Raw genomic sequence first — 14,175 nt, forward strand, 5'->3', positions numbered from 1 at the left:
GCCCTTGCAAACCTCATGAAGTTCAGCAAGGCCAAGTGCAAGGTCCTGCACATGGGGTGGGGCAACCCCAAGCACAAATACAGGCTGGGTGATGAGTGGATTGAGAGCAGCCCAGAGGAGAAGGACTTGGGGGTGTTGGTTGATGAGAAGCTCAACATGACTCAGCAATGTGTGTTTGCAGCCCAGAAAGCCAACCACATCCTGGGCTGCATCAAAAGAAGCATGATCAGCAGGTTGAGGGAGATGATTCTCCCCCTCTGCTCCACTCTCCTGAGACCCCACCCGGAGTCTTGTGTTCAGCTCTGGGGCCCTCAACATAAGAAGGACATGGACCTGTTGGAGTGAGTCCAGAGGAGGGCCACAAAGAAGATCAGAGGGCTGGAGCACCTCTCCTATGAAGACAAGCTGAGAGAGTTGGGGTTGTTCAGCCTGGAGAAGAGAAGGCCTTATAGCAGCCATCCAGTACCTAAAGGGGGCCTACAAGAAAGCTGGAGAGGGACTTTTTGCAAGGGCATGTAGTGATAGGACAAGGGGTAATGGCTTTAAACTGAAAGAGGGTAGTTTTAGATTAGATAAGAGGAAGAAATTCTTCACTGTGAGGGTGGTGGGGCGCTGGAACAGGTTGCCCAGAGAGGTTGTGGATGCCCCATCCCTGGAAGTGTTCAAGGCCAGGTTGGATGGGGCTTTGAGCAACCTGGTCTAGTGGAAGGTGTCCCTGCCCATGGCAGGGGGGTTGGAACTAGATGATCTTTAAGGTCCCTTCCAACCCAAACCATTCTATGATTCTACAATAGTCATGCACCAATCCTGAGAATATCAAGCATGGCCCTTGCTTTGTTAAAAAGTCTGTTCTAAGCAAATAGAATAATTTTCTTCATTAGCTCATTTATTTGATTGGTTCAGCTTTGAAGGTCAAGTGAAGCTTCCTAGCCTAATTACAGAAGGCCCCACACTAGGAAACACACTAGGAAATTAGCCCCGCAGATGGTCAGAAGGCCACTCAAAGCCCAAGTATTCTGTAGCTGATATATAGTACATATATAGTGTAGTACTATCTGACGGAACAAACAAATAAACCTTTTACATAAAATGTAAACCAGAGATTTCACAATACAACAGAGGAATTTTTTTAATGCGAAATTGTGAGAGATTTGAAGATCTGTTATATTTTTTACTATTTCCTATGGGTATCTCTACCCTGTGTGTGTTTATAAGCATGATTTTTTTTGAGCTTTTGTGACCATGTGGTGATTTTATTTCTCAAAGCAGTATATTATTGAATGATTAATTTAACTCTTTCATCCGAATCAAAATATTTCACTTGAATGCAGGATGGAAAATATTTTCTAACCCATTGCCTTCCTGCAAATACAATTAGGAGGAAGATTAATTAATTGTACCATTATTGGTACAATTATTTAGAATAGTAAGTTTAATAATAAATACTGTATGTTTGTAAATGAAAATGTGTTTTTCCTTGGTATTGTTTGGTCTTTGAATTTTCCCTCCCATCTAACTGATTTTCTTTTCTATTTTTAATATTCAGCCAAAAGCTCTTAAACTACTTGGGATGGAGGTAAGTTGGATTTATTGTAAATTACTGTTTTTATTGGAGCATTTCTTGGTACAGTTCTTCTCTAGCTCTTAGCTTTTTCACTATAACTGTGGTTTAAAGTAAATTTCAACTAGACAGGATCTTCCCTTTTGCAAACAGCCTATGAAATACTTCTGACTTATTTTTATGGGTAGGGTCTTGAGAGCTGCTTAAAGCTTTGCTCAACAGTCTTCAGGCACTTTTAGCACTATTATGTAATAACATATTCCATGTTGGAACATATTGTAGATTTGATTATTCAGATGTGAACATCGATGATACTCAAAGAGAATGTGATCCTGCAGTGCTAGTTACGGTCAAATCCCCTTTAACCATGAAGTAACAATTTATGCACAAATGAGGTTTTTATCATAGAGAAAACATTTAACTGGTGTCGTGGTTTAACCCCAGCCAGCAACTAAGCACCACGCAGCCGCTCACTCGCTCCCCCCCGCCCCCCCCAGTGGGATGGGGAAGAAAATCAGGAAAAGAAGTAAAACTCGTGGGTTGACATAAGAATGGTTTAATACAACAGAAAAGAAGAAACTAATAATGATAATGATAACACTAATAAAGTGATAGCAGTAATGATAAAAGGATTGGAATGTACAAATGATGCACAGTGCAATTGCCCACCACCTGCCGATCGACACTCAGTTAGTCCCTGAGTGGCGATCCCTCCCACCCCCACTCCCCCCAGTTTATACACTAGATGTGGCGTCACATGGTATGGAATACCCCCTTGGCCAGTTAGGGTCAGCTGCTCTGGCTCTGTCCTGTGCCAACTTCTTGTGCCCCTCCAGCTTTCTCGCTGGAGAAATCCTTGACTTTAGACTAAACACGACCTAGCAACAACTGAAAACATCAGCATTATCAACATTCTTCACATACTGAACTCAAAACATAGCACCATACTAGCTACTAGGAAGACAGTTAACTCTATCCCAGCTGAAACCAGGACAACTGGAGTGAAAAAACAAGGTGGTCTGACGTGTTAGGTGCTGTCCTCCACTATGAAACATCCTTGCTACTGTGATGGCACCATGCTTTGTAAATGATGAAGCTGGTCCAGAATTTGGGGTCCAACCCTTGCCTCAATTACTTGTGTGCCTGCAGAAATTTTGAATAGATCAGAATCAAGTCTGGGATGATGCCTAAAAACTCATTCTGTTTCGGAGGTAGTTGCTTTTGTTTCTGAAAGAAGTATTATTATAGACCAGGAAAGCATATACTCAAAGAGGTTAGGTACATTTCTCTATGAAGTATGCTTTTATTAATGCTGTGATAGCATTTGAACACAGTATATGTACATGTTGCTTGTGTTACACTTGGTATGAACTATGCCCCCACACAAAAGCCTCTGTTTCCTAAAGCAGATAAGCAGCTTTCTTCTCTACAGAGAAAGTCCAGGTTATGTTTAATCTCTCTGACCAGCTTCCTATTTTCTAATGGCTCAAGGCCAAAAGCTCAGACCCTCAGACGTGTGACCCTTTTTAATCAGCATGGATCACACGTAGGTTGCTTAGTGCTTCTCCAAAAGCACATTTTGATTTTCCTATTTCTTTCAGTGAGAAATGTTTTATGTGGCACAAACTGAAGTGTTCTCTCCACTTGACAGTGGGTGTAGCCCACTCCCTTCTTTCAAGAGAAAGAAAAGGTGAAAAGAAGAATTAATATTTCTTTTGCTGAAGTGGTCAGTAAATTGATGCGACTCCAAGTGTTTGGGTTTTTTTCATTTCCAGTGTTAGCAGCTCTAAAACAAAAAGTTTAGACTCCTTTGCACTTTGTCTTTCTTACCCAGGCTTCTGTTTTGATTTGATTTTCCTAGTGTGGCAAGGACCTAATTTTTGGTCCTCTATTTGAGATTTTATGTCCTGTGCTTCAGAGGTGCTCAATACTTTCTTCATGTGCATGCAATTAATGACCCCTGAATTTTCCATAAGAGACAGAGGTCAGCACTTGCAGTTCTTAAAACTGCTTGAAGAGAAATGCATACTTGTTAGCTGAAGAGTTGTCTTTGAAAACCTGGTGTGTGAGGCTGAACCCTGAATTTGGATTTAAGTTTGTATTTTGTCAAAAAATAGTGCATTATGCTGAGCTTGCTTTAACAGGAAGTAATTTTGTAGAATGGTAATTGCTTTTACTTGCAATCCACTTCTGAGATTGGCATCAAGGTCTACAATGATGATGAGCTCTGTCTACACCTATATATGCAATGTTCTTCCCACATTACTTAAACCCTAATTTTCCCAATCATGGCTTTTTTCCCTTCAGGGTCCTGCTTCATTGTCAGTACTTCCCTTCAGTTACTTCCATGCTGGTTCCTGTAGTAATGGCCTATCCTCCCTATCCCTTTAAGAAACGGGATACTTACACCTTCCGTTTGCACTGCATACATAGGAGGAGATTGCTTATTCAAAGGTGAAAACTCCCTTTAGTATCTCACTGTTCTTACAGATGCTATCTGCCTGTCTTTTCCGTTTGCATGTTACCTCTCTCTCCACCTGCATGTCAGTCTGAAAACTGCTTTGATACCTGTAAGATATGCAGCACTGTTCTTCAGGAATAAATGCAGACATATCAAATCAGAAATTACATTGGAACCTATTCATAGTGAATTCAGGTTTGTTAAAGCTCCATTGACACTGCAGAGGAATTCATTAAATATTAATTTATTGCAAATCAACTTGTGCAATTACATGTGCCATAGAGATCTACTTACAGTGCAGTATAAAGTGATGCCTTCAGTACCATAGGGGTCTAACTGTACTTATCCAAGATGGGTGACTTCTAATTAAGAATGCAAGAAACGGTTCTCTGAATAAAGTATTAAGCTGTGTGTGCTAGCCCAGTGCATGCTCTGTTACCTGTTGTTCATAGTTTTATCCCTATTGGCATTCATTGTAGCAAACATCAAAAACAAATAGAACTTTATTAACATGTCCTTTCAATACTTGTTCTGTGCATGGTGCCATTGTCAGGTAAGCTGTTAAAAATAGATGGGAACATTTTTTTCTTCTTTTCTTCCCAGGATGATGAGCCTCCCACCAAAGGGAAGAAGAAGAAGAAGAAAAAGGAGGAAGAGATCGATATTGATGTGGATGACCCAGCAGTCAGCCGCTTTCAGTATCCCTTTCATGAACTGATGGTATGGGCCGTGCTGATGAAACGGCAAAAGATGGCACTCTTCCTTTGGCAGCGAGGGGAGGAAACCATGGCCAAGGCACTTGTGGCCTGTAAACTGTACAAGTCTATGGCCCATGAGTCTTCTGAGAGTGAGCTGGTGGACGACATCTCTCAGGATCTGGACAACAACTCAAAGTTAGTAGATGCAGAGCAGACTTTATGTCTCCTTGATCTAGGAGTCTGACCTGCTGAGAAGCTTTACTTTTAGTAAAGTAAAATTGATTTCTAGAATACAGGTTCACAGAATGCCATTTGGAGCCGATTTATCAACAGTAAACAAGCCAAAATGTGGTCTCAGAATCTGAAGACAATACTAGCAAGGAGAAGACTTGCATTTTTTTCTGACAGAACACATTCTTTCTTCAGCTTCTCTGTCTGTAAAACTAGCTAGTTTTATTTCACAAAGTTATTTTCAGGATTTACTCACATAAATTAAGAGGTATCTGATGATATATCTGAACTGGCCTTAGGATGTTACTGGTCTAAGCTAATTCTCTGGTCACTAAAAATTTGTTTGGAACCTAGACTGTCCAAATCAAGTGAGAGGCTCAGTTGTTCTTGTCATTGTACATGTGTGTGGAAAAACGTGACCCCCTGTGAATGGAATTAAAACCCCAAATGCAAGCAAACACTGATTTCTAAATCAAACTTCACTGGACTTATTTTGCATTTTCCAGAGATTTTGGCCAGCTGGCTGTTGAACTCTTGGATCAGTCCTATAAACATGATGAGCAGATTGCCATGAAACTACTGACCTATGAACTGAAAAACTGGAGTAATTCTACCTGCCTGAAACTGGCTGTGGCAGCTAAACACAGGGACTTCATTGCTCACACATGCAGCCAGATGCTCTTAACAGATATGTGGATGGGGCGACTACGCATGCGGAAAAACCCAGGCCTTAAGGTATTTCTGTTCAGCAGTTGTTTTCAAAGATGAAATTTGTTGCATGTTACACTACATTATACATAGTGTATATATTAGAACAAATTGGGCTACTAATTACAGATGTTTTAGGAACACACCTGTTTTAAAGCTAATTTTTTTGTTTCCAAATTCAGGATATCTAAGGAACATTACCCCATGACAAAAGAAAATATAAATCCATAAAAGGCTTAACATGATTGGAATCTGAGAGTGAAGTTGTGGCTTTCAATGAATGATGAGAGCTGTTCATTGAAAACATACACCTTTGATTAAAAATTAGTTGGATACAGCCAAAAAGATCTCCATTAGGTGTCCATGCAAAGGGAGTAGAAAGAAAATGAACCAGATGTGGACACAGCTTCTTACATTGCTTAATATTGTACCAGGAGACACAGAGTTGAGACTCAGTGTTGAAAAGAGTGAAATCTGTCCAATTGCATTGTGTGAAACTATGTGATTTTTATTTCCCTCTTCTGTGATTTGATGATATGGTCTCTCTTACTGATTTTTATATTTCCCAATTGTTGGATTTACAAAAAAACCAGTAATGTGAGGAGGCTGGCAAAAAAGAGAAACATGAGTGAGCCAACGTTAAGGAAGCAGAGTAGTGTTTGCTTGTGTATGTTTTCATGTGAATATAATCCTTTCTTTGTTATATTATGCAGTTGCTGTCACCCATGTGGCAGCTCATCGTGATGGTGCCACCTTCAGTCTCACCTCCTTATTTCCTTAAATCCCCCATTACCGACAAAGTGCCATGTCTGTCTTCCCAGGTCATACTCCCAAGCTTGCTGACATACACATTGCACTCTCACTGTCATTCTCAATTTATTTCCAGTTTCCCATGTCTCCCTCTGTCCTGGTTGCAGCTGGGATAGAGTTAACTGTCTTCCTAGTAGCTGGTACAGTGCTATGTTTTGAGTTCAGTATGTGAAGAATGTTGATAACACACTGATGTTTTCAGTTGTTGCTCAGTAGTGTTTAGACTATAGTCAAGGATTTTTCAGCTTCTCATGCCCAGCCAGGGCACCTGACCCAAACTGGCCAACAGTGTATTCCATACCATGTGACGTCCCATCTAGTTTAGGAACTGGGAAAGGGGGTGCGGGGAATCGCCGCTCGGGGACTGGCTGGGTGTTGGTCGGGGGGTGGTGAGCAATTGCCCTGCGCATCATTTGTACATTTCAATCCTTTTATTACTACTGTTGTCATTTTATTAGTGTTATCATTATCATTATTAGTTTCTTCTTTTCTGTTCTATTAAACCGTTCTTATCTCAACCCAGGAGTTTTACTTCTTTTCCCGATTTTCTCCCCCATCCCACTGGATGGGGGGGAAGTGAGTGAGCGGCTGCATGGTGCTTAGTTGCTGGCTGGGGTTAAACCACGACACCCTCTTAAACCTGTTGAAAATCTTCAAGCAAGTGTCCTGCCTTTCAGATTGCATCATGGTGCTTTCTAAATCTGTTTATTTATTTCCTTTCTTTTCTCCAAAGGATTAATCAACCTGCTAATGTTCTAGTTTCATTACCACCATTCTTTTCTTTGCTCCTTTTCTGTACTTCGGCAACTCATGCTTGTGTTTCTGTATCTCAGCAATCTCATATAGTAAAAGAACTCTCCGGGTGCTATCTGCAAAGCTTCTTTTACCTTTTACAAGTTTTTTAACTATTAAAACTAATTATAGTAGGTGACTAAAGTAACTATAAACTCCAGTAACAAACCTGAAGCCCTCTTCCAACCACCACTGTGTCCATTCCATGGAATTTCTCTGCACAACTCTAATTCTGGAGCACAATTTCTTACTTGCAGTGTATTCGTGGAGATGGGAAGCCTACCAGGATGCCATCTTTCCATACAAGACTTTATTGCCAATGTTTCATAAGTGCTACTTATTCATTTGTGTAGGTTTGAGGATAGCAGAGTTTCTTGAATACTATGCAAAAGAAAATATTGTTTCTGGGAGTTGCCTTGTTATAAAATCTATTAATGTAAACAAATATTGCCATCTGAGTTGAGTTTTTTCTTATTGTACAGGTTATAATGGGGATTCTCTTCCCTCCCACCATCCTTTTCCTAGAGTTTCGGAGTTACGATGATTATTCTTACCAGACATCAAGAGAAAACGAGGAAGGCAGAGAAAAGGAGGAGGAAAATGTGGTCAGTAATGGAGATTATTAGGAAGTCCTAATATCTCAAAAGTGCTCAGTTTTCTAATTTCTCTGATTATGCTATAGGTCACTCAGGTTAAAATCTCAACTGCCTCTGTGGGATAAAAATCAATGAAGAGTTTTGGGAGTGTATAGGCCGGATTCTCAGGGTGTGTAAATTATCTGTGTAATTGCACAGTTTTATGGAATTTGTATTTTTAAAAAGAGGTCTGTTGCTCAGAGGAAGCATCGTGTGGTTAACAGTTGGGTGGGGCTGTAGTTGAGGGAAAGCTACTATTTTTACTATTGTATATTGATGAAAACTGACAACTTTGGTCTTCTAGGATGCAAATGTGGATACAGGCTCCCGAAAAGGAGATGAAGAGAATGGAAATAAAAAACAAAAGAGCCTTCCAATTGGAACAAAGATCTATGAATTCTATAATGCACCTATTGTCAAATTTTGGTTCTACACAGTAAGTCATGATGATTAAACTGATAGTGATCATTTTTCTCACACCTGTGAAACTTAAAGGATTCCAATGTAAAAACAATAGCCAAGTAATAAGTAAATAGTACTGACTTTAATGGCATCTGATGAATAAAGTGCTCCCTTTATTCAGAGAAAAATGCATAGACAATGAAACAGAATGAATAACTGAAGCTTATGCTGTGGGCCTCTAAAGCTCCTACACACTTTGAAGGAGGCCCTGTCTCGCTAACCATATGCCAAACTCGGTGCAAGCTCCACAATCCAGTCACTCAATCCAAACTAGGCTGGATTCTCTTGCTTTCTAAAGGCTCTGGCTTCTGTTCTGTGTTGAAATATACTTTAGGACCCAACAAGTAACGCCATAGTATCAGTGCTTGCCATTTACTCTGTTGACAGTTAGGCTCAGATAAGTGCAACTGAGATGGAAGCACAGATGCCAGTCTGCTAAGACTTAATAGGTACTTTTCTCTCATTTAAATAATTGAAACCAATCTAAACTAAACTATTTACTTTTGACAAGCATCTGATTTTCTCTTTAGTGCATCAAGAATTATCTGGTGCTAAACTCTGTTTTAATAAAACAGAAAAAGTATTCATGCTACTGCTCATAAATTTTGTGTGCGCCCTGTAAAAAGGATACTGGTTTCTTTTTTAATCAAAGCTAGGACTGCCGATGCCTAGTATGTCATAATATTATCTAGGGTTTTAATTTTAGCGCATCGTTAATCACAAAACACTACTGATCCCTTTCTGCTGCCTGTATTAATAATTGAAAAGCAAAATTCCTATTTAATTTCAAAGAAAAGTATCCAACATGGTTTCACAGTGTGAGAAATTACATTTTACTAGATTAAAAAAGCCCCAGGTACAAAGGGCCTGAGTGCCTTGGAGTTGTTGTTTTGCTTCTTTCAATAAATGAGGTAATTCAGCTGTCTGGATCATATGTTCCACAGCATCTGTCATTCCATCAGCTGCTGGATGCCCATGGCCTCTGCCAGTGTGCATGGCAGCTATAGGAAGAGCATTGCAGCAGGCCTGTTTCCTTCAGAGAAGAAAACCTTTTTTCTTGTGCAAGTAAGGGTCTTCAACAGCTGAATCTTTCATGCATAGCCTCAATGTATGTGTTCATACATGTTTGTATGAATATCACAATTAGGGTGGGCTTCACTTTCATGCATTATGCAGACCCCTCAGCTAAGAGGATTTTACTGCCTTTTGTTTGGTGTTTCTTCTTAGACGTGGTGATACAGTCTTCTGTGCTCTTACTGAATTAGGCTTCAGCAAGAAACTTGCTCCTGAGACTAGGGGCTACTTAAAGTAACCAAAATATCTGCAAACCCACTGTTCATGCAGATGGGTTTAAGTAACAAGTATAAGAAGAGGTGTTGTAGGGACTTATATATGAAGTCTGTATGCTTCTGGCTTCACATAAATGGTATATTCTGTGTAGATGGTCTCAACCACATTGTTACAGGGTGGAGAAAAGCAAGTGGCCTGTGTGGCTCTTTATTTCCCTTACCCCTCCAGGCAGGTGCTGCTCACACCTGTTCTACTTTAGATCTGTTTGATGGTGGGTAAACTTTTCACATTGAGTATCTCATTCTTTAGAAAACTCCATTTTCTCCCTGGAAAATCTTTTGGTTTATTACTGCTTTGTTTCCCTTTTTTTTCCCTGCAAAGCCATTGAATCCATTTTGGTTTCTTAACTCTGAACTTCCAAGATCTCTGAAGTTTTTATTTTGGCCAGTCACCAAAGACTGCTGTGAGGCATGGAGACACACCAGCATCACCAGTTCAACATTTACACCAGCAGTTATAGAAAACTGAGTGATAGCTCTATTGACTTACACTAATAGTCCAGAACTTCCTAATAGAAATTAGCAGAGACTGATTTTTTGTGTGTGTGGAAGTCATCTCAAGTAATTGAATACTGCCTAACTGTGGAAGGATCCTGGGATCCATCACCTAAAGTCCATAAAGGATTATTTTTTTTTTTTTTTAGATATCATACCTCGGTTACTTGATGCTATTTAATTATATCATCTTGGTGCGGATGGAACGGTGGCCATCAGTCCAGGAGTGGATTGTCATCTCCTACATCGTGACATTGGCTTTAGAGAAAGTAAGAGAGGTAAAGTCTGATCATACCAACATCTCATAATCCTTAAAATGAAGCTCAGTCTTAGAGGTAATAATGGCATGGACTTGTGCAGATAGTTGAGAAGCCATACATGGGAGAGAAGATTCTCATATCCGCAGAGTCCCAAAATGCCCATCACTGGAGAGAGTTTCATTTATAACCCATTTCCATACATTAAAACCTTATTTTATTGCGCAAAAAGGTCAGGCAAAAATGCCCTGAGGTCAGTAGTCAAAACGAGTGCTCAGATTCTCTTACGTGTATTTCCAAGGAGGGGCAGGGCCATAACCCATGAAGGAAACTCAGTAGGTACTGTCTTTTTATTACTGATGCAGTCCTTGATGAGAACTAGCATGCAGAGAGATGTTTTGGGGAATTAGCCAGGGGTACTATCTGACTGATCTACTTTTGTATGAGGAAGATAGCATTAAAACTTCTATTGTATTCACATGCTGTAGCTTGGTTTGCATTTAGCCTATCCTTCTCTGATTCACAATTCCCACATCTCATACTAACTGTACTTGGAGATAAATATGGATGCCAAGTCAGTAAGCCAGATCTCCTGGTTTAAATGTTATTGATTAAAACCTACAACAAAAAACGCTTAATAAAGCCAAAATAGAAACACAGATGAAAAGGTGGTCCAGAAGAGGGCCATGAAAATGATCAGAGGGCTGGAACAGCTCTGCTATGAAGAAAGGCTGAGAGAGTTGAGGTTGTTCAGCCTGGAGAAGAGAAGGCTCTGGGGACACCTTACTGCATTACTTCAATATGTAAAGGGGGCTTATAAGAAAGACAGAGAGAGACTATTTACCAGGGCCGACAGTGACAGGATAAGGGGCAACCATTTTAAACTGAAAGAAGGTTAGGTTTCTATTGGACATAAGGAGGAGATCTTTTATGATGAGGGTGGTGAGACACTGGAGCAGATTGCCCAGAGAAGTTGTGGATGCCCCATCCCTGGAAGTATTCAAGGTCAGGTTCGACAGGGCTTTGAGCAACCTGATCTGGTGAAAGATGTCTCTGCCCGTGGCAGGGTGGTTGGACTAAATGATCTTTATAGGTCCCTTCCAACACAAACCATTCTATGTTTCTATGAAAATGAAGTTTTGCCTGCTAATAACTAAAAATATTGCTGCTTGAGACAAATTTTGCTGGCAGTGGAGGGGGTCTCAGACACCTATTGAATGTGTCATGACCATTGCTTCAAAAATGTAACTTGGGAGTTTTTCCTAATGATTTCTTTGTTGGTTTTTTGTTTTGTTTTGTTTTGTTTTCAGATTCTGATGTCAGAGCCTGGCAAGCTGAGCCAAAAAGTGAAAGTTTGGCTCCAGGAATACTGGAATATTACTGACCTGGTGGCTATTTCAGTATTTATGATAGGAGCAATTCTTCGCTTACAGAACCAGCCTTACATGGGTTATGGAAGAGTGATTTACTGCGTAGATATAATTTTCTGGTACATTAGAGTACTAGATATCTTTGGTGTGAACAAATATCTGGGACCTTACGTCATGATGATTGGAAAGATGGTTAGTGCCTTAACTGCTGTAAATTACATATTTCAGAACTTCATGGGAAACTAAATTCAGTTCTGATTTTAAAAACAGGTTTTCCATCTGAGTAGAACTCTGAATAAATGCTGTGGAAAAAGTTGCCGTGTGAATTTTACACACACACACACAAGATGCAATACTCTTGCTAATAATTGCTTGATTAGAGAGGGGTTTTGGTTTTTTTTTTGAACAAGCCTGTGGAAACTTGTTCACTTTGCCTGCCTTCTGCCTCCCAAAGCCATAGCAATAACAGATTGCCAATACACCGGGATCATCCACAAAACCATCAGTTATGGACAAGAGATGACACAGCAATGATTATATCATCTCTTTGCAACCAAAAAAGAGGTCTGTGCTGAAAGCACAGCATAGTGCACTTGATGCAAAAGAGAATAGAGATAGCAAAGATTTTAGCATTTTAAGTCTTCTTAAATATAAATCTAGTATTCATTTAAATGACTGGTTTTACTGCATTTTTATGTATGCTTATTTCATGAGCAGTAGTTAAAGTCACAGAATAATATCAAGAAAATTATCCAGGGGAATGTTTTTGTTCTCTCGGTACTTTCTTGTTCAATGCATGCTAGCAAACAGACATGCTGGTGCTACTGTACTACCTGGTGATGATAAGAGCCTCTTTATGGTCTCTCCATGCAGATGATTGACATGCTTTACTTTGTGGTCATCATGCTTGTGGTTCTGATGAGTTTTGGAGTAGCCCGCCAAGCTATCCTGCACCCAGATGAGGAGCCTTCTTGGAGACTAGCTCGCAACATCTTCTATATGCCCTACTGGATGATTTATGGAGAGGTGTTCGCAGACCAGATAGACCGTAAGAGTAGAATTCATAGTAAGAGTCTGTTTCCTGTTTCTGAGGCAGATGATCAGATCCAAATTAATGATTGTTTTTAATTTGGAAGTAGTGTTTTGTCTTTGTGATTATATTGTTGTTGTTTTCTTGTGACAGACTCCAGAGAGACTGAACAGTTTCCTGTTCCCCACCTGCATGTTCTGTCTCTCAGTTTATATTTAAATTCAGTTAACACTGAGAGTGATATAGTCTGGAATACTCTCCTGTCCAAGCGTATAACTGTATTAAGTGTTTTGTTTACTTGCAGGGATCAACAGAGATCATTCTGAAATGTTCTTTTGAACCAATGTTTTACTGATAGTCAGTTCCAACAGAAGAAGAAAAAAACCATGGACAGGAGGTGAAAATACACATATACTTTCATCTCCAACTCACAGCACAGGCAATGAGCTAATACATTTTTACTCTCATTGATACATCTATCTACTTTCCAGAAATGTTTCCATTTCATAAATCACTCATGTTCTTCTTTTCTACACCTGTAGAAAAAAAACAAAACAAAAAAGGGAAATTCTGCTTGATTAGCTTTGGGTGTGGAAACAGCCTTTGTTATATAAAAGCTGCACAGTTTAAAAAAATAACTGTCAGTATTTTAGAGGAGATGGAAACTGTCATGTTACTGCTAGTTTTATGTTAATATTTGAAATTTGTACAGTCAAACATGCAGCTGGCCTCTTCTAGTGTGTATCACATAGTTTGCACTTATTTCAGATAAAGTGGCTATTTCAGCATTGTGTATGTGTTATTTCAACCATCTGCATATATTGACAAGTAGTAAAGTGGAAGGCTGAAGAAACTGTGAGGTCTTAAGTTCAAAAACCATGAAGATCCATCATGAGAAATCTTTATACCAAATGTCATTAAAGTGTACTTTAATTGCTTAGAAAGGAATAAAATGTCATTAGTCTGTGTCGTGGTTTAACCCAGCCAGCAACTAAGCACCACACAGCTGCTTGCTCATTTCCCCCCCGCCCAGTGGGATTGGGGAGAGAATCGGAAAAAAAAAAAGTGAAACTCGTGGGTTGAGATAAGAACAGTTTAATAGGACAGAAAGGAAGAAACTAATAATGATAATAATAATGACAATAACAGTAATAAAAGAATTGGAATATACAAGTGATGCACACTGCTATTGCTCACCACCCACCGACTGACACCCAGTTAGTCCCTGAGCAGTGATTCCTCCCAGTCACACTACCCCCAGTTTATATACTAGACATGACATCACACAGTATGGAATATCCCTTTGGCCAGTTTGG

The 14,175-nt window shown here is 39.7% G+C and overlaps 1 protein-coding gene across 13 annotated transcripts in view; it reads left to right on the top strand.

Moving 5' to 3' along the window:
- TRPM1 (transient receptor potential cation channel subfamily M member 1) overlaps window positions 1-14,175 on the top strand; it is a 122,571-nt gene that overhangs the window by 94,988 nt on the left and 13,408 nt on the right. For 8 of the 13 annotated variants that reach the window (XM_069798033.1, XM_069798025.1, XM_069798028.1 and 5 more), the window contains 8 exons: window positions 1,547-1,576; window positions 4,626-4,915; window positions 5,458-5,686; window positions 7,744-7,866; window positions 8,201-8,332; window positions 10,352-10,480; window positions 11,770-12,021; window positions 12,703-12,895. In XM_069798033.1, the coding sequence (XP_069654134.1) occupies window positions 1,547-1,576; window positions 4,626-4,915; window positions 5,458-5,686; window positions 7,744-7,866; window positions 8,201-8,332; window positions 10,352-10,480; window positions 11,770-12,021; window positions 12,703-12,895 (1,378 nt within the window). The remainder of the gene's footprint in view (window positions 1-1,546; window positions 1,577-4,625; window positions 4,916-5,457; window positions 5,687-7,743; window positions 7,867-8,200; window positions 8,333-10,351; window positions 10,481-11,769; window positions 12,022-12,702; window positions 12,896-14,175) is intronic. The other 5 variants (XM_069798027.1, XM_069798030.1, XM_069798031.1 and 2 more) reach the window with 2 other exon arrangements.

This window comes from Haliaeetus albicilla, chromosome 12 (assembly GCF_947461875.1).
Source record: "Haliaeetus albicilla chromosome 12, bHalAlb1.1, whole genome shotgun sequence".
Lineage (NCBI taxonomy): Eukaryota > Metazoa > Chordata > Aves > Accipitriformes > Accipitridae > Haliaeetus > Haliaeetus albicilla.